The sequence below is a fragment of a genome, unplaced genomic scaffold, assembly GCF_019419815.1.
Source record: "Pyrus x bretschneideri cultivar Hongxiangsu unplaced genomic scaffold, Pyrus_bretschneideri_v1 Contig39, whole genome shotgun sequence".
NCBI lineage: Eukaryota > Viridiplantae > Streptophyta > Magnoliopsida > Rosales > Rosaceae > Pyrus > Pyrus x bretschneideri.
In genome coordinates, this window is record NW_025999712.1 from 4,105,604 (window position 1) to 4,132,429 (window position 26,826).

A 26,826-nucleotide genomic window follows, 5' to 3' on the forward strand; every position below is an offset into this window, starting at 1 on the left:
CTATCAAAAAAGTAAGACTTGGAGGTGGATGCTAATTAATTAATCTTGTGAACCATATGCGAACCTAGGTTATTATATGCTAAAGATACATATAAAACAAAAGGTGGGAATTTTATCCACTTGGTTTTTCCTTTTTCTTGTGTAGCTTTGCTAAAAAAAAAAAAAATATTATAATAGTTCTTAATTATTATGACATGCTAAATTACTGTGATAGATAGGACTCCTAAGTAGTCAATTACGGCAGACCAATAAAGAAAATATCTGTAACATGCCCCAAATTTTATCCACCTTTATGTCCCTTTTTAGCGTCACAAAATCTTCAGCTTGTCTCACAACTTTAATGCCCAACTCATAATTCAAATAAAACAGAAAAGAGAACACCAGAGTATATATAATTAATTTGTCATTTATATATGTTATTTCAGCAAAGTAAGAACTAAGGATTAGGAAGCTAGAGTTTCGACCTTTATTTCTTTCTTTTGCTTCTCTTTTTCTGTTAAATCACCTGCTTTTTTCTTTCAGAAAGAGACCCATATGGTGTTGTAGGTCGAAAAAACCAAAGAACTATCTTTTGGCTGTGGGGCTGCACCATAATGGACGATGGGATTCAAGACTGAGCCACATAAAAGCTTAAGCTTCGTCTATAAGGAATCTTCTTTACTGATCACAGTCAGTACGTAGTGTGTGTATATATATACAAGTTAATTCGAAGACCATACGTTGTTTACGTAACATGGAAATCACGTAAGCTCTATAAATTTTCTACTGTTACGGTTAACTATATTTACAAATACGATCATTTGTAGTAAGTATATTGTCAGTCGTATATGTCATCTGTATTGACGAATATTGATATATAGCACATATATCCGTAAACTTTGGATACGTACGTACTATATGGTCCATCCGCCTATGTCCTGATGTCTATGATACTTACTTCTCGCTCTTTCCTCATTTTTGATACAGCTTGCTGCGCTTTCTTTATGAAAGAAACATTGCAACATGCTTCAAATTCATTTTTAATTATATGGCCCTTTTTCTTAAGGGACGATCCACAAATGATGATTAAGAAGATGAAGGGTTTCGATTATAAAATTTATACTATGAAAATACATAACTCGTAGAAAATGAGTTTTGTGGCACTAGTAGGAAAAATTATTTGCCAATAGATGTTTGTGTGACGAAGCAAAATCCGTCGCACAAGTGCGTTCTATAAGAAAACTGCGGGTAATTTTTTTTTTGGCGCAAAAAAAAAATGCATTTTCAGCAATTTGATGAACCACCTCCAACAACAACCTCCTAGCCCCCCGCCGCAGCAGCTATGACCTCTCAGCCCCCCAATGCAGCAGCAACACCACCAACAGGCAATTGTGACGTGGACGACTACATATTCTAGTTTTTTTTTCTTTTTTGTTCAAATTGTTTTCAAATTTTAAAATATTTCTTTCCATTGTATGTACATTTTGAATAATTTTTTAATTCAATATTCTTCTTTACATTTTTTGTTTTTAATTTCATTAAATTAATTTATACATAAAACAATATTATCAACATTTAAAAGGAAAAAATAAATAAAAATTATTTTAAAAAAATTAATTTTAAAATCTGACTGCGATGGCCTTATGTCTGTTGCACAAGGGTCTGGGGGTCAAACCCAAGTTTCGTCGCTTGGAGTGTCACGCACAACAAACACTCATTCGTCACTCTTAGTTTCACGCAACGACCACCAGATCCGTCGCGCAACATTCATTTTGCATGACGAAGCACTTTTCTTCATCACGCAATGTCTGACGTCACAAGCTTTGCGCAACAGAATTTGCACGACGTCTTCTTCGCCACCCAATGTTTCCGACAACCTTATTTGCCTTTGCGCGATAGATGTCTCTTCGTCGCCCAAGGAGTTATGCTTAGTAGTGTGGACTTCCATATGAAATACAAGTATTATCCAAAGGATATTTATTTTTCATAGTATATGCATACACATCATAAAGTTAAGCATTATAATTTTTTTTGGGAAGTGTTATTGGCACTCCAAAAATCTCATTCTATACTCCTTATAAGTGTATTTTTCTTTCCAAATATAGAAAGTTTGGAGTGTAGAATGAGATTTTTGAAGTGCCAATAACAATTCCCTTTTTTTCTTTTTTTTTTTCTTTTTTTTTTCTTTTTTTTTTTAATTTTTTATGGAAACTAGTTAAGCATTATAATTTGAAAACGAACAATTATTTACAGGGAAGGTTAATGAAATGGTTGCATGCATCATAAACTAAGGAAAGATTTTAATTAAGTGACATAATTTAGAAAGAGCATGTCTATAAAGGATAAATTTCATCCAAGTAAGAGAAGATAAAGAGCTAACATCTGACTGAATTATAGTGAGAGAGCCAGAGTGATCCTTCCTCCGTCGAGACCTAAATACTATCAGAACTCAATGAATATGTAGTTAACTTGGGTACGTTATTACAATTCTAGGACCTAAAACTAAATAAAATATAAAATAAATTAGACGCTAAATTAGACAACTTAGTTGAAAGCTGTTTTGCTTCACTATGTTGATGACATAATACTTTCATGGAATAATGAGAAATCAATTCAAGCTATTATGTCTAAACTTTCAACTGAATTTCATATGAAGGATTTAGGGTGTTGAGAGTGAATCTCACATCAGGAAAAAAAGAAGACCTTACATGTGCTTATAAGTAGTGTCAGAGCAGGTTATCCCACGTGTAAAACCTAAAGGTTGCATGTAGTCTATGTCACCTAATTGTGTTGTTCATGCGTCAAACTTGAAAATTCATCACACGCGAGGGAGCGTGTTGAGAGTGAATCTCACATCGGAAAAAGAATGGGTCTTGCATGTGCTTATGAATAGTTGGGCTACTCCACATATTGCCAATTGAGTTTTTGGTGGAACCTCAACTTTCTTTATAGGGGATCTGCACTATTTTTAGGTTTGTAAGTCTAAGCATGCTTCTGACATTCTTCACAAGGCACAAATATTTAATTGCAAACCTTGTACAACTCCTTGTCATCCTCATCAGAAACTCCTCAAGAATCGTAGTCCCATATTCTCAGATCCTTCTTATTACCGAAGAATAGTGGGAGCTCTTCAATATTTGACTTTTACTCTGTTTGACATAGCCTATTCAGTTAATCTGAGTTTGTTAATTTACGAATGCTCTATTAGAATCACATTATATTGCAGTTAAAAGGATATACTTAGGTATCTTTAGGGTACTATTATGGTATATTATTTTACTCTTGGTACTTTGGATTTAAAGAGCCTTTTCAGATAATGATTTGGCAGGGGATCCAAATGATAGAAGACCAACTTCAAGTTGTGTTATTTTGTTGGATTTGAATCCTATCTCATGGAGCTCAAAGAACAACATGTTGTTTCTAGGTCTTCTACATAGGCTGAATTTAGGGTGCCATGACTTCCAATACTGCAGAAATTGTAGGATTAATTACTCAATTGCACACTGCTTGCATATTTCACTGCCTTATTCTTCTGTATTGCACTTTGACAATGTTTTGGCTACGGCTTTAGCAACTAATCCAGTCTTATAATCAAAGGCTAAACACATTGAAATTAACTGTCATTTTGCGAGAGGACATGTTCAACAAGGTTCTTTACAGTTGTAGTTTGTTTCTTCTTCGGATTAATAATATGGTGTCTATTATCCTCAGCTTTCTTTTCATTGTAAAAATCTCATGCTTGGTTAATAAAATATCTCAGTTCATAGATTAATGAAGATTGTTATCAATTTTTCATACCATTATAAATTCAAAAAAACTCTTGTGTTCTAGTATTTTAATGAAATTACTATTTATTATTTTAATTGGATACTAAGATATAAAGTACTTAGAAAACTAAAATAACTCCTATTTTGATGAGATTTAAACCTAAGACCTCTCACTTCCAAGTGAAGAGGAATACTATCAGACCATAGTACTAAGTACACAATGGGCAACTTAATTTGGTATCAAATTCGTCATCTATGAGATTCAAACCTAAAACCTCTCACTTTCAAGTGAAGAGGAATATCACTAGACCGTAGTATTGAGTTGTAGATATTTTTGTTTTTAACCAATTAACAATACGTAAGCTGCAAAGGTAGCGTGCCCACCATAAAGCCAGCAAGGAAGCTAGCACGTACAAACAAGTTTTACAAACTCTCTACCAAGATATATATGTCGAAATTGCATATATGCATTACAACTTTTTTCACCAAAAGAAATCGTTAATGATAGTAAAAACGTACTTACAACATCATGTTAAACGTGTCTCTTAGAACATTCAAGAGACTATACATGTTAAAAGAACATCACAACCCTACAATTATAAACACATCAAAAATACAATTTAATTCTTCAATCATGGACCCTTAGTCCTAAACCCTAAACCCTAGTCACGAGGACTAAAACATGGCAAGCTCGAGAATGTCATAGAGGATCTACAAGGAAAAGACTACACCAATTTCTAATAATTTTGCAATCGTTTGCAAAGAATATGAGTTCCCTCCAACAAACGTCGAGTTTCCTTCCCAAGTGCACAAAACAAAAACACCACCACCTCAAACATCTCATTGAATTTGTAATTATGCGTTAAATCTAGAACATTCTCCAATCAAGTTCAAACAACTTCTACTCGGATCAAAATTCTAACAAAATAAGGTTTCGTTTACCTATATATATATACTTCACAAACTCACTACTAAGAGATATATGTCGAACTTGCATCCGTGCGTTAAACCTGGAACATGTCTTTGAACTAGCACCCTTGCGTTAAACTTAGAACATGCTCCAACCGAGAGAAAACAACCTCCACTTGATCAAAATTCTAGCGGACTGTACGGTTTCATTTATATATATATATATATAATCACAAAACAAATGAGAACTTTTTCTTCCATGGAAAACCAATGCCATTTGGGTTTTCCAAGGGATACCAAAAGAAAAAAAAAAGGTTCAGATAAATGTTAAATCTTCAAAAGCATATAGAAAAATTTAAGATGAGCTTCTCTCAAAGTCGGATTCCATGGCTCATAATGATGGACAAAAGTTAGGCAGTGGGGGGTCTTCTTGCACGTCTCCTGAAATTAAGAGAGCATGGGCCGGTGGCGCCCCCATTGTCCAATCATGTAGCAACAGGTAGGATGATCGACGTCAGTCTTTTCATCAGATGCCAGTGGTCGGAAAACCTTATTGCCACGTAATCCACTGATTAGTTTTTAACCTAGAATCTAGATTCTCTTTGTGAGGATCATGTGAATCCGTAAATCGTGTTCGTTCATCTTACATTTTGAGATCAGAAATCATTTTAAATATTTTTATTTAAAATTAAATACAAACAGTATCTAATAAAAATTGACAGTACGATATACGATGAACGGATACAATTCACAGATCCTCAGAATCCTAAAGATCCGGGGAGGAACCTGTTGGCTTAACCTAAACGCGTCTGAATATATATATTCATTACTTCTTGCTTAAAATTTTCTTTTATTCATGTTTTTCATGGGCCATGTGTATTACGTTTTGACTTCACCGTTTAAGATTTAGAGTTTAAATACTAAGCAGGGAATAACTTTCACGCGGGAGAGGCATCTTTCAACCTTTCACTTTGATTATTACACATGTATTCTAATTAGACCTTACATAGTCCGCAATGGCCATGAAAATAAATGTCATTTAAGTCGTACTTTACGTGATGATTTTTTAGAGTTCTTAGTTTTAATTACAATTTGAATGTTGCAAACATTCAAGGGCGGAGCTAGCTATATATAGACTCCATGAGTTATAGCCTAGTGCAATTCTTGGTAAATTAGAAATTACTATTGAGATTTAGCCTAAATTTGTGAAAAATAAATTTTAGCCCATCCTAATTAAATCTAATTTACACTCCATACTTCAAGACAAGAAAAACATCAACCCACTCAAGTATAAATTCTTAGCTCTACCCTTGTAAACATTGACATAAACGATGTCCTTTGAAACTTACTAACTTAACATAACTTCAGTTTGATCCAGTTGATCAAAACCACATATGTTCATAATAATTCGTGATCGTGTGATGAAGACTCAGCAATATATGTTTTCAATAACATATTTCTTATTCCCCATCTTATTGTTTGCAATAGTTCCATTTAAGGATGTACAACTAGGAAATTTGCCGACACTCTTAAATAAATGTGGATCTTACCATTATATGTGAATCTTATTTGTATTAAAGAGTGTCAATTTTGTACTCGTTACTTTATAACTATTATATTTTTGCAATAACAAAGTTTTGATTTTAATTTTAGTTACTTTAACTAACATTTATTAATTTGTACTTTATACGAAGATGGACTCTATGCATGGTTACCTCATAATCTTTTTGTTTGGACACCATTTAATATTGCATGCAAATCATCGTGCTTCCTGCTGCCGATATTATCTTTGAAATGATCAACGTGCGGGAAGATTCCAGTTGTTTATAAACCCATCCGAATCCTAAAGTCTGAAATATGGTTGGTTAGTGGTGTTGGAATCTAATTCTCTCCATGCATTTTTCACAGAGTACGGCCTTTTCGCTCATCTCCATGCCAAAAGCTACATATTCTACATGTGGAGAGATTATATTAGTTGTAAAAAGGAAGCAAAATTGCAGCCTTAACATAGTCACTTGTCCATTTGATTTTGATCCCTCTCTCTCATACACGCCCACAGGGGCTATCCTCTTTGCTTGTAGACAGTTATGTACGTGGACCACAAGGACCAGTGCACTTTCGAGTTTTATATATATACAGATATGTACGTGGACCACGAGGACCAGTGCACTTTCGAGTTATATATATATATATATATATATATATATATATATATATATATATATCTCTGTGTGTGCTTGAGTAAACTTTAACTATAATAAATGAGAAACTGGTTTCATGGCTGAACCTAATTGCCAACTTTTTTGTTACGAACCCTGCATGGATCAAGCATTATGAGGGGGTCAACTAAAAAAGCAAGGTTCTTCGAATCTCCATCCAATCTTAGTGAGAGATGATATTCGTACCATTTCTCTATCATGCCTATAGATTGTAACAAGTGGCTGTGTGTGCATATTAATCATAGAGGGCAACAAGAGTCAGAAATTGGCTAGCTAGGGCACTTCTAAGCTAGCTAGATACGCGCACCACATAAGTTCAAATCTTTAAATTGAACTAATAATAATTGGATTTAAGTTGGAAAAACATATGGAAAACATATATTTGTAAGGACAGTTAGCTCCTAAGTAAGGTAATTATTTACACTATCTTTTAAAAAAAGGTATCAATATCTCTGATTTGAACGATAATTATGTAATACAATCTCGTCCATGCATAACAACTTATCTTGATAGAGTAATAGCATGTCCATAACATAAACACCAATCTTGTTAACTTGCTCTTTATGCTGAGAAAAAAAAACCTTAGTTGATAGAGAGAAAAATAGAAAAATCCCTTTGTCATCGGCCCCTACCTTTGGTTTTGGGATCGGTGGCAATCCCTCTTGGTCTCTTCCCTTTCTTCGCCTCCATATTTTTCCTATCTTCTAACTACTCTCATCTTCTGGTTGTGGTTACTCTTTCGCTTTGATTAGAAGAATATTTGTGGTTGTGATTGCTCTTTCTTTGTCAAGAAGAGCCTTTGTAGTGTGACTAGTGTCTATGGCATAGTGCTCAAACTATAAGTTTTGAGCGGAGATTGGCTGAGTTGGTGATCTTTGTGTTTCTTGTGGTTTTTGTACACATAGAAAAGGACTATGAGGAGGAATTTAAACGTTTATTGGGGTTAACTCGTAGCAGTGTTTTTTCTTTCTTTCAAAGAATGCAAGATCATCAAAGGGTAGTGCGGGCATGAGTGTTAATATTCTTGTTGGTTGGTTGTGGGTATCCTTTTGGCTAAGGAATTGTATCGTATTCTTGATGATTTGTAGTTATGAAGTTGTGGTGTTTTTTTTTTTTTTTAGGTCTATGAACTCTTGGTTAATGTTTGGCATGTCTGCCCTACATGCGTTATTGATCATTCTTATTAAAGTTTCACTTGATCTTAAAAATTATTAACAGGGAGTGTGTGAATAGCACCACCATATATATATATATATATATACATATATATATATATACATATATATATATATACATATATATATATATATACATATATATATACATATATATATATGTATGTATGTATGTATGTAACCTTGCACTATAAACTTGACAATTACAAAATAAATTATGTAATCTTGCTTTTCGTTTTCCTATTTACATATTCGTGTCATTTAATTGTATTAGATTTTGTGAGCCATAAAATATGTTTGCTCCATAATTTATGTGAGTGTGTATATGCAAATGTGACCGGAATAAAAAATTTATTGACCAGATCATATATAACTTAGTCCATCTTCAATGCAAGACTGAAACTCAAATGTGACCTTTATTTAAGATTCAAACATATTGTTGGGCATAAATAAAAATAAGGAAAACTAACGAAAATGGCTTGAAAACTTTGACTTTTAATGAAAAAGACAAAATAAAGGGTAAAGTGAATAGTACCAAAATTGACTTTTTAGTGTAAAAATGTGGTTTTTTGTTAAAATGAACAGTACTGGGAATTTTTCGTTAAAGTTCCCATAAAAATAAGGTTTGCTGTGAGATCAAATTAGTTTTATTTACGCAAAAGTTGCACGACTCAAGCCCATCAACTTTAAAGCCTAATTTGAAATCCTATCTCAGGGCTCAGACGAACACCTCACTCCATCCCAACCTGTCTGAGGGCTCAGACAAGATTCTCGTTGAGGAGTATTTACCACACAGGCAACCAGACTTAAGAATATCTCACCTCCTTAAATGCCTATACACGCGCGCATCATCTGACACGCTCATGTTATTATCGCGATCATGCAAACCACCAGAAAGCACAATTGAAAACCACTTACCAGGAATTACAGTCACTGTCAGTGCCAAATGATCTATTTACCCCTACTTCAACTCAGCAATATGATCGAAGTCGCTCCTTCTTCATTGCCTATAAATAGAACCAGAGGCCTTCAAGTAGAAGACCTTCGTCAAAATTCAATCTTTACGACTAAACAAAAAATTGAGTGATTCTTCAATCAACCCAATTGCTTTTCGCTACAAACCTAATTGTTTTTTAGCAAACCACTAGCTCCTTAGCTACAACCTTAAAAGCCTTTGAAGCAAACGTTGCCTATGATCCGAGATCTAAAACTTTTACAACTCTGCCACCATGTGGTATGCTTCGGTTGATTTGTCATTCCAACCATCATGATGTCCTTTCTAAGGCCCAGATTTTACTTTTATAAACGCTTGTAATCTTCACTTCATCATGAATTCTCATGAAATAATTACATTTTGTTTCTCTTTCATTTACTTTTTAGGCAAGCATACACGAAATTATACTAGATTTTAAGTCCCCGTCCACTCAAGGCACATAAAAGACTTAACCGAACCAACGTCTCACTCGGTGCACAATCACTTGGTTAAGAAGTCCAATTTACACACAACTTTCACACTCACTCAAACACACAAACACTTTTTGTTGACAGTCACTAACAGTGTCACGCCTCTCTTTCACTCGTCTCACCCCGTGGCACCAAGATTAAAAACAGCATAACTGTAGCAAAGTCTTTTGATAATTGCACGGAGTGACACGAGTGAAAAAGAGGCGTGACATATATATGTGTTGGTATTAAAATTCAGATGGATGGAGTCTTTTAGGAGTGGAATTGCTCTTAGAGATGCAACATGATTGTAGCAAAGTCTTTTGATAATTGCATGTGCAACTCTGACAACAAATGGATAGATACATGCTACTACATAATTAGCAAAGTACCATTAGTCCATCTCTAACCAAAGGGTCCAAAAGGTCAAAAGGCCGAAAATAGCCCGAAAACCGTCTCCAACCGAGGGCTAGGCCAGAGGGTTTGTGGAATCTGAGAGGGCCCCCACGAAATCTGAAAGGGCTGGAGGGCTAGCTAGAAAACTGATTAATCATGTCGGTTATAACCGACATGAATTCTTAAAAAGAATTTTGAATCCAACGGCTAGCTGGCGCCATTTACCGTTGGATTCAATTTTTTTTTTTTTAAATCTATTTTTTTTTCCTATAAATACCTAAACCATTCCTCACAAAATTTTCACTATTCCTACACCATTTCAATTCTCATATTTTCCTTCCTCTTTCAAAAATCTATCCTTCAATTTTTTTAATAATTTTGAAATGGCCTTGTCTGCAATGAAAGGTAGGGCTTGGACCCGAAAAGAAGATGAAGCTCTTTGCAAGGCTTATAGATGGGTGTCAGAGATAGTGTGAGGGGGAATTGTCAAACAAATGACGGTGTTTGGACTCATGTGTCCAAAAAATACTTAGAGTTCTATGAAGACACCACTCCAGTGAATATTCGAAACCACGAGATTTGTTCTTCAAGATGGAAGAAACATCTTCAGCCAAGTTTGAACAAATGACATCAAGCATTGTTAGCAGCCGCAAGTAGACATGAAAGCGGCGCTAATTACTACGACGAAGTAAGTGTTTTCACAATTTATTTGAAATATTTAATTATATTACATTTAATTTCATAAATTAATTTCCTTTAATTTTTTTTCTAGGTACACCAAGCGGAGGAATTGTATATGGACAGCAGCTCGAAACCTTTTCAGTTTCACAATTGTTGGGAAATTTGTAAAGGGTGGGTGTTATTTGAAGATCCACCACAAAGAGCTCCTACGCCGGTGTTCGGAACTGCATCCTTAGCTGTAGATATGGATGAAGATGGATCTCCAACCATTCAACAAACAAGGGTAGAAAATCTGTCTTCGGGTGAAGGTTCCATACCTAGGGCTATAGGACGAAACAAGGCGCGAAGGTTGAAGGAAAAGGGCAAGGCAAATGATGATTACACCGCTCAACATGAAGTGGCAGCCTCATTGCAATTATTGGCGGAGCAAAACGCTTTTGAGGCGGAAGAAAGGAAGTGTAGGCATGAAGAACGGGCCAAACAAATACAAGAAGAGATGGATGAGAAGAATATGGAAGGGAACACTTCGAATTACACTCCAAAGAGTAAGGCCTATTTTGATAGGAAAAAAAAAAAGAAATTATGAGCCGACGACAGTTGTTTACCTCTGACTATACTCCTACGATGGTGGATGATGAAGATGATGTTGATTATGGATATTAAATTTAAGTTGTTATAGTTTTTAAATTTAAGTTAATGTTGTTTTCGAATTTAATTTGTAGTTTTTAAATTTAATTTGTCATTTTTAAATATAAGTTGTAGTTTTTAAATTTAAGTTGTTGTTGTTTTTAAATTTAAGTTGTTGTAGTTTTTAAATTTAAATAATAAATTATGTTTGGCCCTATGGGCTTCGGTTGGAGACGGGTTTTTGTGACAGGGCTAAAACGAGCCCTCTGGCCCTTTGGCCCTCAGTTGGAGATGGAGGCAAATATAGCCATATACTGTTCATTAAAATATTAATATCTTGGAGGGCTAAAAGGCTGAAACGAGCCATCTAGCCAGCCCTCAGTTAGAGATGGCATTATTAGTTGGCTGGTTCACTTTATAGACTAGCTAGCTAGGACCCTAGGAGGCGTGGTTAGCGCCATACGAGAAAATAACAAGGGATTTGGGCCATTCGAATTCAAATCATGGGGATCGTAGGGATTTCGCAAAGCTACAACTGAAGTGACCGCTGCTGTGGGAGTGTACAAATCTGCTACCAAAGATTAAAGCAGCTCTTCTTCATGCATGCATCAGCACAGCTTTAATCTGATCAAAAGAATGATCTGGACTGATCACCTATCACAGCTTCACAACACATGAGGATCGACCAAACATATATATCTCCAGAAATGTGTGTGTGTGTGTGTGTGTATAAACCTATATATATATCTATATGTGTGTGTCTCTGTATGACGACAAAAATAATAAAATTTGAGACAAGGTTTAGTCTGGCCAAGACTGCATGCTGAGATTAGCTAGGGTCCGGAAGACATAATAACATTGTAGAAACTAAAGTTATTTTCAGTTCTTTATCCTTCGACTAAGCTGCATTTTAGATCATTGCTGATCTTCAGCTTGGCATTAGGTTGACATAAATAGTTACACTTTTCGATCTTTATTAGAAATTTAAGATGATTATTGATTAGGAATTCATTCAGCTTTTAAGATAAGTGAAGTTATTTCACTTTAGTGTTGTAAAAGGCAGAAAACAACTATTTACTGTTATACTTATAAAATAGTTTTTTCTTTAAAGGGATTGTACCGGTAGTTTTACGCATTTATATTTGTTTTTGTTCTTAATTTGAATCCACTATCCTACATATTAATCCCAAAACTAAATTTTAAATTTGAATCCACTATACTACATGTTTTTCCTGTTGTCGATTCTTACTTCTGCATCAGGTAATCATATATGTATGAAAACTGGGTATAATCGTACTGTATTCACATAGACAGGTTCATTAACACATGTCTAAGTTTTAGAACAAACAAGACCTCTGTATCTACTAGCTAGTTCACAACATTATCATTCATATATTTTTGACAAAAGTTTCTCTCTATTTCGTACTGTGTGTCAGTTTAATGATTCTAGGGCTGTCGCAATTGTTGCCTTTGAGCTAGTTGTTGGCCAAAATTTTGCACAAAATTTTACAGCTAATCAGATACACTGAACCAACCCCAAGAGGTCCTTCAACATATGTATGCTTAACATTAGAAATTAGAACTCACATGCAGAGGTTCATTCACATTATAAACCTACATGAAAGGTCCACCACTCTTCTATGCAGGTTTCATTAACATTACAAACCACTTTAATTAATAGGTTCATTACATCTATTATAAACCACATCCACATGAATATGTTCACTAAAGGAACTCGCCTACATATTAGGTCCCTTAATTAGAAGTTCAGGTTCATTAAACACATAAAAATTGGATAATTGGTTTCACTATTATAAACCCCATTACTGATCCATTGCCAACCACATACAAAATAATTTGCAGATTCACAACAAATTTTAAACCAAGGATTGGTTGTTTTCAAACCTGTGAAGAAGGTTTAGTAAAAATCCTTTTCTCACATATTTTAACTTCACAAACAATACCTAGTCACAGAATTTGTAGAAGCATATCAGTTCATGTATACCAGCGCATAATATTACAAAAAATTTCTCCAAAGAAAGACAACTTTTCCTAGATTCGGAGATTCCACATTGACATTTGCAGCAACTTCAAACGGGTTATCAATTGTAACAGCTGAATTTATTTTGGTTGGACTGTAACAGCCGAATTTAGAGAGAGCAGTAAAGTTTAGGACGTAAATCTCGGGAATAAAGGACAAGAGGTTGCCGTATGGGAGAATGACATATGGGGTAATACTATTTTGGACCACAACTTGGTATTGATTATAGATGGATTAGACCTCATACAAGTACTACGGAACAGAACCGAGATTCATATGCCCCTATAGAAAACCACAAATGTAACAGAATGTCCAAGCCCACAGGAGAAACCCAAAAATCGATTACCGAACCCACTTTGTTGGTATGCGTATTTTCCAAGCTGACACCGATTGATACCGACAGTGTCGGTTACTGACATTCGGTTTTCGATCAGTCCGGTGCGGTTTGTGGTGGCGGTAGCTGATTTGTGACGGCGATGGCAAGAAGGGGGTGGGAGGAGGAATCTTGGTGGTGGTGGTGGCTGGAGGCAATAAGTAGAGAGAGAGAGAGAGAGAGAGAGTTTAAGATGAACGACGGCTAGGGCATATCGATGACCGGAGAGGATTTCTTTTAATTTTATTTTACATTGAGTCATTTAAATATAGGCTAAATTGTAGCAAAGGTCGTTAAGTCAGACCATAAGTTTAGTTTTGATCTCTGAACTCTACTAATAGTTGCTCTTATTCTCAAATTATGCCCCGTGTTGCACTTGTGGACTTTTCGTTAACTCCATCAACTTTTAGTTATGGGGTAAAATGGGTATTTAATCTAAAGATGAACAAAAAATAATTAAAACTAAAATCACTTTGTCAATCCTTAAGGAGTTCTGATCATAATCAAAAAGTTTCGTGAATAGGTCACAAGATATTTTAAGGAGGAGTTCTCCCTCAATCCCCTCAATCCTCGAGGAGGCAAGTCTTTCTCTTTAAAATTTTATTTTCTTATTTTTTGGATGAAATTTCTACTTTATCCCTCAACTTAATGAAAAAGTTGACGGAGTTAATTAAAATAATTACTAGTGCAACAAATGACATAATTCGAGCTATTAGTAGAGTTTAGATATGAAAATTGAACTCGTAGTATAGATTAGATACCTTTGCTCCAATTTAGCCTTAAATATATTCCTTGTACAACTTAATCACAACGTTTGAAGTGTCACAGTACGTTGTTTGGTCCAAATATTCATAAATTTGTAGATCTTCTTAACGTTCTAATACAACCGTTGCCATTTCACCAAAAAAAGAAACTCATGTTTGTCATTTACAACTAAGTTCTATTGGTATTTCATTACATTTTAAGTAATAATTTTTAAGTTCAAATCTCGTAAATGGTAAGTTCATAACCAATTTATTCTCCCAACTCTTAAGCTAAGAAACTCATGTTTTAGAAAGAAAAAATAAAAACAGAAAAATTAAAAATCTCATATTCCAGTTTTACTCTGTCAAACCACACATTCGCTATAAAATATGGAAACAGTTGGAGAAGAAGCTTCTGGAAACTCGGTCTATGAAATCCCACACAACTCGATCTAGAAGGTTTACTCTGTTATATATCTACATGTAACCATCGGTTCAGCAGTATAACCTAATTCACCTTCATACTACTCACAAAAAAGAAAATTTCATTCAAAAGGTTTTTTACAAGTTTTCAACAATGGCTGCAAAAGGGGAGGGTCCAGCGATCGGCATCGATCTTGGAACCACCTACTCATGCGTCGGCGTTTGGCAGCACGATCGTGTTGAGATCATAGCCAATGATCAGGGTAACCGGACGACGCCGTCCTACGTTGGTTTTACCGACACTGAGCGCTTGATTGGCGATGCCGCAAAGAACCAGGTCGCCATGAACCCCGTCAACACTGTTTTTGGTGAGTATACCTGCACATCTAAACCTCGTTTAATTGTTTTTTATTGTTTCGTATCTGCAGATTGCATGCATGATTTGTCTAATATGACCTTTGATTGAAAGATTGTGTGTCTTAGGGTTTCATGGTGGTTTGATAAGGTTAAAGGTTAAATTGGTCATTGTGATTCATTTGTGCATGTGTGATGACTCAAGTAAGCAAATATAAATTGGATTTGATTGATAAGATGGTTTTATTTTATGTATTTTGTCGCATCTGAAAAAATAAATGTGGATAGTAATTCGTCGTTGATTATATACTATTTGATCATATTTTTAATCAAGGGGTGTATGACATCTCATAATATATTTGATATATATAGTATCTTTTAAAGAAAAACTAATGAAAAGTTTAAAAAAAAATTAGTTTTAATAAAAAATGACAAATGAAGATGTAATGAATAGTACCAGAGAAATATAAAAATGTGATTTTTCGTTAGAAGTAAACAGCACCATGAGTTTTTTGTTAAAACTCTCATCTTTTAATAAAAAAAAAATTAGAAGAAAACATGTCATTTCCTAATTAAGATTTAATTTTGTGAATCACAATTCAGTGTAGCCTTTGTTTCCAATATTTTTTTTCTTTTTTTGAGATCATGGATAAATAGGAAAAGAGATTGGGCTCCATGTTTGGACTTGAAAGCGAGATGGCTGATTATTGTGGTTGAGTGATGACTAAAGATTTGTGATCACTCGTGTGTAGATTTGATGTCAGTGACAGATAATTAATGTACTTGTTTTAAATGTTTTAATCTCAATCTTTGGTATATCTAAACATGATTTGTGATAGTACAGTTGTAATTGTTGTTTTTAGGTTATTGGCATCTTATGCTTTGATTATGATGTTTCCCTTATAATGATTTGCTTGATCAGTCATGTTTCTTTCATTATCCTTTTTTTTTCTTTTTCTTTTTTGTCAAAGCTTTAATATCCAAATTTTGACCACTTTTACTTTTGTTTGCTCTATGTTAGATGCAAAGCGTTTGATTGGTAGGAGATTCACTGATGCCACAATCCAGAGTGACATGAAGCTATGGCCTTTCAAGGTCATTGCTGGTGCCGGCGACAAGCCAACAATTGTGGTTAACTACAAGGGCGAGGACAAGCAGTTTGCTGCTGAGGAGATCTCGTCTATGGTTCTCACCAAGATGCGTGAAATAGCAGAAGCCTACCTCGGTTCAACCGTGAAGAATTCCGTTGTCACAGTCCCGGCATACTTCAACGACTCTCAAAGACAAGCCACGAAGGATGCCGGTGTGATTGCGGGCATGAACGTTATGCGTATCATTAACGAGCCAACTGCAGCCGCCATTGCCTATGGACTTGACAAGAAAGCAACTAGTGTTGGTGAGAAGAATGTCCTCATCTTTGATCTTGGTGGTGGCACTTTCGATGTTTCGCTTCTTACGATCGAAGAGGGTATTTTCGAGGTCAAATCTACCGCTGGTGACACTCATCTCGGGGGTGAAGATTTTGATAACAGAATGGTGAATCATTTCGTGCAAGAGTTTAAGAGGAAGAACAAGAAGGACATTAGCAATAACCCCAGAGCACTGAGGAGATTGAGAACATCTTGTGAGAGAGCAAAGAGGACTCTTTCTTCCACTGCTCAAACAACAATTGAGATTGATTCGCTGTTTGAGGGTATTGATTTTTACTCCACCATAACCAGAGCGAGATTCGAGGAGCTCAACATGGATCTCTTCCGAAAGTGTATGGAGCCGGTGGAGAAGTGTTTGAGGGATGCTAAGATGGACAAGAGCACTGTCCATGATGTTGTTCTCGTCGGCGGTTCTACTAGAATTCCCAAGGTGCAGCAACTATTGCAGGATTTTTTCAATGGTAAGGAGCTTTGCAAGAGCATCAACCCTGACGAAGCAGTTGCGTATGGTGCGGCCGTGCAAGCTGCCATTTTGAGCGGTGAGGGAAATGAGAAGGTGCAGGACTTGCTCTTGTTGGATGTCACCCCTCTTTCACTTGGATTGGAGACTGCCGGTGGAGTTATGACTGTTCTTATCCCGCGAAACACTACGATTCCCACCAAGAAAGAACAGGTTTTCTCAACCTATTCGGATAACCAACCTGGTGTGTTGATTCAGGTATATGAAGGTGAAAGAACAAGAACTAGAGACAATAACTTGTTGGGCAAGTTTGAGCTCTCAGGCATCCCTCCGGCTCCAAGGGGTGTGCCCCAGATCACCGTTTGCTTTGATATCGATGCGAATGGAATCTTAAATGTCTCTGCTGAGGACAAAACCACCGGGCAGAAGAATAAGATCACGATCACCAATGACAAAGGTAGATTGTCGAAGGAGGAAATCGAGAACATGGTTCAAGAGGCGGAGAAGTACAAGGCAGAGGACGAGGATCACAAGAAGAAAGTGGAGGCCAAGAATGCACTCGAAAACTATGCTTACAACATGAGGAACACGGTGAGGGATGAAAAGATTGGTTCGAAGCTCAATCCGGCGGACAAGAAGAAAATCGAGGATGCAGTCGAAGACGCCATTCAGTGGCTTGACGGGAACCAGCTCGGTGATTGTGATGAGTTTGAGGACAAGATGAAAGAGCTTGAGAACCTCTGCAATCCCATCATTGCCAAGATGTATCAGGGTGCCGGTGCTGATGTGGGTGGCGGAGCCCCGGACGAAGATGCTCCTCCGGCGGCTTCAGGTGGTGCTGGACCGAAGATCGAGGAAGTTGATTAAGATAAATTTTTTCAGTTCCATGAACTGCTCTTTTGGTTTGGGCAATCACAGTATGTAGTTGGATATGTCTATGTTGCGAATTTAGTTTTTTTATTGGTGCTATGGTTTATGAATTTCGGTTCATATTTTTCATTTTCCATCCTACTCTTTGTGACCTATGATTAATAATCTTTTTATTATCCTAAATTTTCTTTTGCTACCAATCTTGTTTTATTCTTTTGATTTAGGTGAGTTTGTTTCAAACAGGTATTGTTTGGATTGTGTCATCGTTCTCGCCGAACTGTTAGGGTTTGCAACAGTAATGTTGTTGATCCTAAATTACCGTTGCATGACTGATTGGTTTTTAGTCCGATGCTCACATCTAACACGTCACTATCGGACCGGGAGGATGGCCCCTCGGGCTGAGAAGTGAGCTTCTCGGACACGCATGTTAAGCCGAATCAGCTCATGTTGATAAGAGCATTTACTAAAAAATAAAGATAAAACAAAGCCTTGTTATACAGACGCAAAGACTTAGGACTAGGTTGGTATTAATGTGCTTTTTGAAATAACAATTGCTTTTGTTGTAGTGAGAAAAAAAATAGTTGTAAAATAAAGCAGCTGAATGTTTTGTAAACTTTAGTTATAAAAGTGCTTTTAACAAAAATAAATAAATAATGTCTGAATGCTCGGTAAAATTTTTTATGTATAACTACTGTAAATATGCAAAAACGACGAAAATGGGCATGGCAGTGAATGTGGAATATAATGTTTATCTTAAGAAATTTTTTTCATAATGTGTATCTTCCCTATTCACTTACCTAAAAAACAGGACCATCAAATAACTTAACAGAACTTAAATCCAATTCAAATTTTAAATAAATTAGAGAAAAAAAAATATTTTCGCAATTAAAGAGAAGAAAAAGAGGATATTTTCCTAATTCATTTTTAAAGTTAATTAGGTTTACAGATCAATGGAAAATATCATTAAACCAAATTAGCAACAGATTTTCAAAAACAATATGTCCAGAAATTCCCATACCTATTGAATGAAGCAGGGAAATTATACGTGAACACTCTCAGGTGTTGCAATAGAAACACGGTTGTGCTGTCCACACACCGCTCTTAATTTCTGGTCATCGGATCAAATGAATTGACGATTAAAGGACAAAAATGGCTGTGTGGTAATTGATGACCCCAAATAATCATGCATCAACTTAAACAATGTTCCCTACAAAGCCAAACTACTTCCTTCCCCTGCTCAGCCTCTGCAAGTGGTAATTGATGCTTCCCATTGACTTTCTGTTTTTGTTGCTCTGTAGCGAAAGGATCAGGTGCATTACGATAGACTTCAAGGAATGAAAAGAAACGATGCAAGAAAGGGAGAACAAAATGAAGATGCATAATCCAAAGGAGAACAATGAAAAATCTACCTGAGCCTCCATACAAGTACCCAAAAGTTCCTTCTGCTTTACACACTTATCATCACAGAGCTGGTTAGTAGCCATGCAGTTGAGAAATGCTATCATTTCCTTCATGCAAGGTTTGTGAAAAGTCCCAAATTTCTTTGGATTTATATATACCGTACCAACCTTCCGACCCATTTTATGATTTGAAGAACACCTATCCAAGCAAGAAACTGTTAGGGGTACCCAACTTTTGAAAGAAGACTGGAGAAGTTCAGTTGCAAAGAAAATCAAATACATCATGAGAAAAGCTACAACAAACATGACCACAACCACCGCTTTGTATTTAAGTTAAACAACTACTTTCACCAAGGTGGAAGGTGCTCATGCATGGTCTTATCCCATGAAAATCTGGGTTCAAACTTACATAAACATTTTACATAAAGCGGCAATGCTGTAACCTTTTGCAGTTCAACTACTAACAAAAAATGCCCCCATAAAACCCAATGTGTTGCTCAGATTAGAACTCCAGCCTGCAAATCAAACAAGTCTCATCCCAAGACAGTACAATCGGATGTACACTGGAATTGTCTCGATCTACTCACTAAGAAGAAGTTCAAAAGACGGTTTTTGGGAACAAAGGGTTTTTGGATTTGTCTCAATTTACTCATTTTTAATTGTGTGCCACGAAAGAAGCTTCCTTCATCTACTGGATGTATAAACCCTATGAAATATCACAATCAAATGCATTAAAACATTATCGCACAGAAAAGTAATTAAAAGATCTCATATGGTGATCATTAAGGCATAGTTTTACAGATATAGTATTTGTGTTCTTGTCCAAATGTAGCTTGCACATCCATCATATGTTTTGCCTACTCACTCTACCGTACAAAAGGTTTGATTTGTAAAAAGTAAAACAATTGAAACAACTAAGCACTGAAAGAACTTGTATTTCAATGAATGAAATGCACCATCATTGTAAAATTCTTTCAGCCTCCAGTTCCACCATAACAGAAACAAGGGAGCTCACAAACTTTGACAGAGCAAAATTACAAAGCTTGAAAACCAATAACACACACTCTATTTAAGTACCAAAACAAGTTCAGTGAAATGTTATAAAACTTGAAAACCAAGACGCGGCACAATCAAATCTTCCTTCGGTTCTCAGCAAGCCCAATAATCAGTATGGATTAAAAACAGTGATGAACAAAAACCCAGTTTGCACTGTAAATGAGCAGGAACAAATAAATCCAATCGCAGCGTAAATCAGCGAGGGCAAACTAACCCGCTTACAGCGTAAACCAGCTAATAAGAAATTATCCAGTTGCATACATTAACCCAGCAAGAACAAATTAATCAAGTCACGGTGTTAATCAGCAATCAAAAAATTGACCCAGTTGCAGTGCAAATAGATGGATAAGCACTAGATACAAAATGCTAATTAAATCCAATTAAATTAACAAACTTTACATTTTCCCCCAATTTTCACAACCTACGGAACACCATTTGGATCAAAATCAAGTAAAAACCAAATAACAACGGAAACCCAATTCTACAAACACAGAAATAAAAGCACGATAAATTTAAAAGAAATGGAGGAAGGGAAGAGTAAAATTACCGAGTCGGTGGCTCTAACCGCGGAGAATGAGAGTGATAACGAGCGACAATGGCCACTCTAGGGCTTGCTGGTTTTTCAAAATGTCATTCAATTTTCAATTGGGGATTTCCAGAGAACGCCGAAGTTCTTCGCAAATGGGACTGAGAGTGAGAGCTAAAGGCCCTGAGCTGAATTGGGCTAGGCTTAATTACAACCTCATCGTTGTGGGCTGACAAATTCTTGGACAATTAGCTTTGGGTTGGCCTATTAAAATAGACAGATAAAATGAAAAAAAATAAAAAGAGAAAATTGGATTTTTAGAGTCTCGTTCTTTTGGTCGTCAAACTAAATAAGCAAAATGAAATAATCTTGCAAGCGCTCCGTTAATCTCATGATTAAAATTCAAAGACATGTTTGCTAATTTGCTATGCTAATAGGCCAATTTGCACATTAAACATTTCCAATGGTAATCTGCTTGTAATAAGCCTAATACTAAGCATTCATTGATTTCAATCAATAAAATGATTGCAAAACCACCAAAATTATCTCTTTAACACCAAGTCTGCAGATCATTGAACATTCCTTTAGAGTGAAAAAAATTTTACCAAAAAAAAAAAACTAAGTGATACGTTGAATAGAAAAATAGAACAGAATGACACTTTTTCGAATCGAGGTGGGTTGCCCAAACGGCCAGAGAAAACTCACAAAACTCTCCATACACATATTAGGCTAAAACCTAACTTTCCTATACATATTAGGCTAACACAAACCTCTCCGTTAATTGTTAACACGTGGGGCTGGCTCAAGTGCTATTAATTAACAAAAAGTTGACGAAATTTTCAATTTTTGGCATAAATCCTAACAGACTTTACCACATGAGTTTAAATCCTAGTTTTTTTACCACATGGACTATCTTCCAACTACCATATCACCACGATAACTATTAATCCAATTAAACCTTTATATAATTTTGATTCGAATTTGAGGCAACAACAGCAGTTGGATTTCCAACGGTAAAAACAAAATAAAAAAATTTGGGGCTACGCCATGTGATGCGTCAGATTTTAAAAAATTGAAAATTTTAACGGCCAAGAATAATCCAACTTTAAAAAATTAATACAAAGTTCACACTTAAAAAAGGTACACTTGCAAAATTCAAATAAAAAAAAAAAAAAAAAAAAACCACACACTTGCAAATTAAACAAATGAAGGATAAGACGAAGAAAATATTAAAAAATATATTGCCCTTGCCCTTCCTCCTTTAAATGTGAGGACTTGCACAAAGTCAAATACTGTTTAGAGTGAATAGTAAGAGCAATTTTATTGTTCTTACCCTCCATTTGTTCTTGTCCTCCAAAAACGAGTGGAGATGCTCTAAGAGCTGCTGCATGTATTGCGTTCTGGAAAGTTAAAGGGTGAGAATTAATATCCCATCCATTGTATGGAACAAAGGTAACAATTTACCGTTAGCAATCAAGAAGTATGATTTTCTCCTCTCCTATTTTCCTTTCCTTTCCTCCCTTCCTCTCACACTTTCATTTTTGTCATTTTCTCTCTATAAAAAATTCAAAACAAAATATTGACGTGATTTAATCGTAATCATTTAAAAAAAAAAAAAAAGAAATATTAGGAATAGAGAGTATCCAACTCCAGCAATCAAAGCTAACATTGCAAAAAGTGCAGGAGGATCCTCTTCGGATCTTATTTGTGAGGATCCCGAGAATCCTTCAATTACATCTGTTCATCATACATCTTACGATCAGAAATCATTATAAATTTTTTATTTAAAATTGAATATAAACAGTACCTGACGAAAACTAACAGCACAATATACGATGAACGAACATGATTAAAGAATTCCTGAAATTTTCACAAAGAAAAGGACCCAGGATCCTCATTCACAAAAAAGCAAAAGTAGCTATCATGTCAGATATACAAATCGACGTCTTTCTACAATTTCTTCTGGCCAGTGCATAGGCAATTAGGCATACCAAAATTCCTAGGACCCTTGTACCTTATGTCTAACTCCCAAATATTCAACGCTCAAGCAAGTTGATGGATGATGAGCGGGAGAAACAAAAAGAAAAGTTGGTGGATATATGGACCCTTCTCAATATCTAAAGTTCCAACAGCACTCCACTAATTTGCACCAAACATGATCAAGTTGTTTTCTTCATCTTTCTTGATTGCCAATTCCCAATTGTCCATAATTCAAATTGCTTTAGCTTGAAGGCGTAACGGTTAGAAATCAGTCATTCCATAAGCATTTATTGATTATCTAATCTCTTAAGGCTTGATGGATGAAAGAATTATACTAATTTAAAATCAACTGATAATGTTCGTAATGTTGAAGAATTGTTAATTATTTGTATTTCTATAATTTCAACGTGATATTCTCTCACTGTCATGTAATCTTTCGGTGACATGCAGTATTAGAATCATTTCAATCTCAAACTTTCCATGTGTTTAGCAACACTTTTGAAAATATGAAAAGTTTGATTTTCTCTGTAAAATTCCTAAACCAATACTTGAATATCATGAACTGGATCAAACTAGAGCATACGCTCATTACGTGTTATCTGGTTCCTTACTTCTCCGATTCATGTATTAAGTAAACAAGCCTTAAGATTCAAGTCCACACATCGTTCCGCTTATTTGCAAATCTCAGATTCATTTCTCTTAACACGTAACAGGTACAATCGTTTAACCATTGTCTCCTTTGTAGTATTCAACACTTGATCGATTGTGAGAGGATTAGTGCATACCCTCGTTATGTATAAATTTTTCTGTTTTATCGTCTGTAAAATATGACACAAATCTCATCCTCAAACGTGCTTTTCTTCAAGCCAAGTAACTCCAATATTCGTAGTCTTATACCAAACAAGTATGGCTTCAGACATTATTGCATGCATGTGTGAGTGAAAAAGAAAATTGACAACGACAAATGCAAATTCGCGGCTTGATCTTCATATGTTTGATTGTCATGGCTGATGTGTCATGTCCAGAGCAAAACTACAAAGTTTCCATCAAGGAACAACTCGATCTGCTTTTGTTTGTCTCTTTATATATCCAGGATAGGCCTAGAAATCTGGCCTAGTTCAAAACGGAGCTCGGCCCCACCTTATTTTCAAGACTAATGTTGAAGAAACATAATATAATATAATACATTTCAAGAGTAACGTTGAAGAAATCATTTTTTGTTGATGCTACAATATATTTGCATTGAAAGGTGACTGATTTGAGTTAAACTACACAATGTGATGATTGTTACGATTTAATATCGAACTCGTAATTTGTATAAGTCGAATTCAAGACTCTCATTACAAATGTAGAAACTAACTTTTGAGATATGTATTAATGCAAGCATGTTTCATTCATCTTTAGTAGTAGGGGCTCGCTTTGTAACTTTTTTTCATTAACCTAAGGGGGAGGTTACTTGAGTTAGGTCACAAAATATTTGCGTTAAAATTATTGGATCAATCAACATTTTGCGCTTTTAAGGAAAGGTCAATGAAGAGAAATTCCATTAATTGATATTGATCTTGGTTGGGGAAGAAAATTATTTTGGTTGACTTTAGTTGAAGCAAAATTGTTTCTGTTGATCAATGTTAGAAAATAAAATGTCTATCAACTTATGTCAAAATACAAAATACCTACTAATTATATGTTTGGATGATGAGCTTTCAAAACGTCAATAAGCTTTTGACTCAATTGTTAAAACCCACTACAAAGACAATGAACAAGGGACTTCCAAAGTACCAATTAACTCCTCAAGAACTATAAAACCTATTACTAAAACCCTGCAAATGCACTAAAAACACAATAAAGAGCTTGAATTTAATTTTACAAAGAAGAGAATTCGACCTCACATACAAACTGAGCACAAATGAGCCAGCACATTATCCTAACTGATTAATCTAATTCACGTTCGCCACATGTTCGCCACATGATTGGTTTGGAAACAAATTGAGAAAATGATAAATTAAGTGGGCCCACCAACCCAGGGTTTAAATGGGATGGACCCATAAAATTGACAGCGGCTTTGGGGGTTTTGGACCACAACCCAAATGGAATGGAACTAGCTATGTTTGTTTCCCAGCTCTAATACTTAGCCGAACACACAAGAATGCTTTCTTAATTCAAAACTTTATATGAGTCATTTAGTACTACGGTCTAGTAGTATTTCTCTTCATATGTAAGTGAAAGGTTTTAGGTTCGATTCTTGCAGAAGACGAATTTAAGCCATATTATTATTAGCTCATTATGAGGCTAAGCCCATCTCTTCCCTCTTAATAGTGTAAATAATATCGTTTATTCCAAAAATAAATAATAAAAAAAAAAATTTCAAAACTTCATATGGAAGGATGTAATCTTTGTCCAAGTTTCCAAGTAGTTCTTTGTCTTTAAGAATTCAAATTTTGAATGGGCAACTTTTTGCCATGTCGCGTGATAACAACGACATTACTTGTTGTTTAGGTAAAAAACCTAACCCTCTCATGCACTCGTTTTCAACCTTTTTAACATTTTTTGTTGGAGTACCAAGTCTTCCTCTAAAGGGCAAACAATCATGACACCTGCCCTTTTAAGCCTTAAATTGTTAAAAGTTTTTCAGTACAAACTTAAAATCTCTTTTGACAGTCATGACTCACGAGACTAAGATTTAGTTAGTCTTCATATTAAGATTCGATAATGCGGATATACTTGCACTTTAGTGGACATAATCATGTGGTAAGCGATTGGTATTACTCTAGCCATTGCTTTTGTGGCATACACATCATACTAAACGACTGCATTTTGGTAGCAAAAGGTTGGGGGAAGCGTACTGATTTGATATTAGGATTTTGTCTTCTTTAAAACAAAACCGTCATTTGGGAAATTATTTAAATTTTTTCACCGGGTTCAAAACGGCATTGTTTTAAAAATAAATAAATAAATAAAACGAAACAATGTCATTGCAGAAAACCCAACGCAGCACTAACTACACCACGAAAGCAGAGGGGCGAAAACCTAGGCTTTAGCTACGAACTCTGGCGAGAGGAGGGGCGGCTTGCGCCCCTATAGTTAGCTCAAGAAAATATGCCATGTTACTGAGAATATACCCCTTTGTGTTTACAACACTCATCACACACGATAAGTTCCTAAAGTTAGCTCAAGCAGCGAGAGATAGTAATGAGTTAAGATTAAGATAGGTAAGAACTAGATCACCTCCAATAAGTCCCCAAAAAAAGGCCAATGAGGGGTGGGGACCTAGTACTACTACTACTACGATCCTATTTCTTGTTAAGTTGAGTCACTCTTAAGCATCTAAGATGGGTAAAATCTGGATTCTGGTGTGAATATTCTGCATTCTTTTAATGGAAAGGAGGGCAGCAACTGAACTAGTGGGTACTCCATTGTCCAATTGTTTCCTTCAAGACCAATTCAAACCACAGAACACTTTATTCAAAAAACAATTAAATAAGTGCCCCACAAAGTTGATTGCCTGTGGATCATTTTTGGCTAATTGCATTAGTTGAACAAATTTCAACAGATGCAATACCCACTTCTGCCCAACATAGCTTAAATGAATACGACTGCACTATGTCGAAGCCACCTAAGAACATAGAGACACTTACTAACATCAGAATGTCATTATGGCGGGATTTCACACCATCACGTACTGTCACGTTATAGTTTATAATTGGATAAGAATATCGTTACATACTTACAAAAGCATTCCGATATAGTTCTTTTGTAACAGAGTCTTCAGACAAGATTATAAACCCTTTTCCGGAAAACATGCCTTAAATATATCTGTATTTATACTTCATTACTTCCAATTGTAGAATGAAAAAGTGAAGAAAAACAATTTTAAAAGAAAGAATATGTTTAACCAAACCACAAGATAATGAATGATTATTGGTCAAAGAGAAACCTGAGGACATTTGAAGACTGGACAAAAATGATTACCCCAC

At 35.5% G+C, this 26,826-nt stretch overlaps 2 protein-coding genes across 2 annotated transcripts; one reads left to right on the plus strand and one right to left on the minus strand.

The window, feature by feature from the left end:
• The first annotated feature begins 14,878 nt into the window (after positions 1-14,878).
• Positions 14,879-18,035, plus strand: LOC103944940 (heat shock cognate 70 kDa protein 2-like). Its single transcript, XM_009355420.3, has 2 exons — positions 14,879-15,144; positions 16,152-18,035. Exons 1-2 carry the CDS (start codon positions 14,931-14,933, stop codon positions 17,885-17,887), a joined length of 1,950 nt encoding a protein of 649 aa, XP_009353695.1. The 5' UTR covers positions 14,879-14,930; the 3' UTR covers positions 17,888-18,035.
• Positions 18,036-18,780: 745 nt separating this feature from the next.
• LOC103944941 lies at positions 18,781-21,048 on the minus strand. Its single transcript, XM_009355422.3, has 3 exons — positions 20,894-21,048; positions 19,300-19,489; positions 18,781-19,182 (listed from the first exon to the last, which is right to left on the minus strand). Exons 2-3 carry the CDS (start codon positions 19,468-19,470, stop codon positions 19,111-19,113), a joined length of 243 nt encoding a protein of 80 aa, XP_009353697.1. The 5' UTR covers positions 19,471-19,489; positions 20,894-21,048; the 3' UTR covers positions 18,781-19,110.
• Between the last annotated feature and the right edge of the window lie 5,778 nt (positions 21,049-26,826).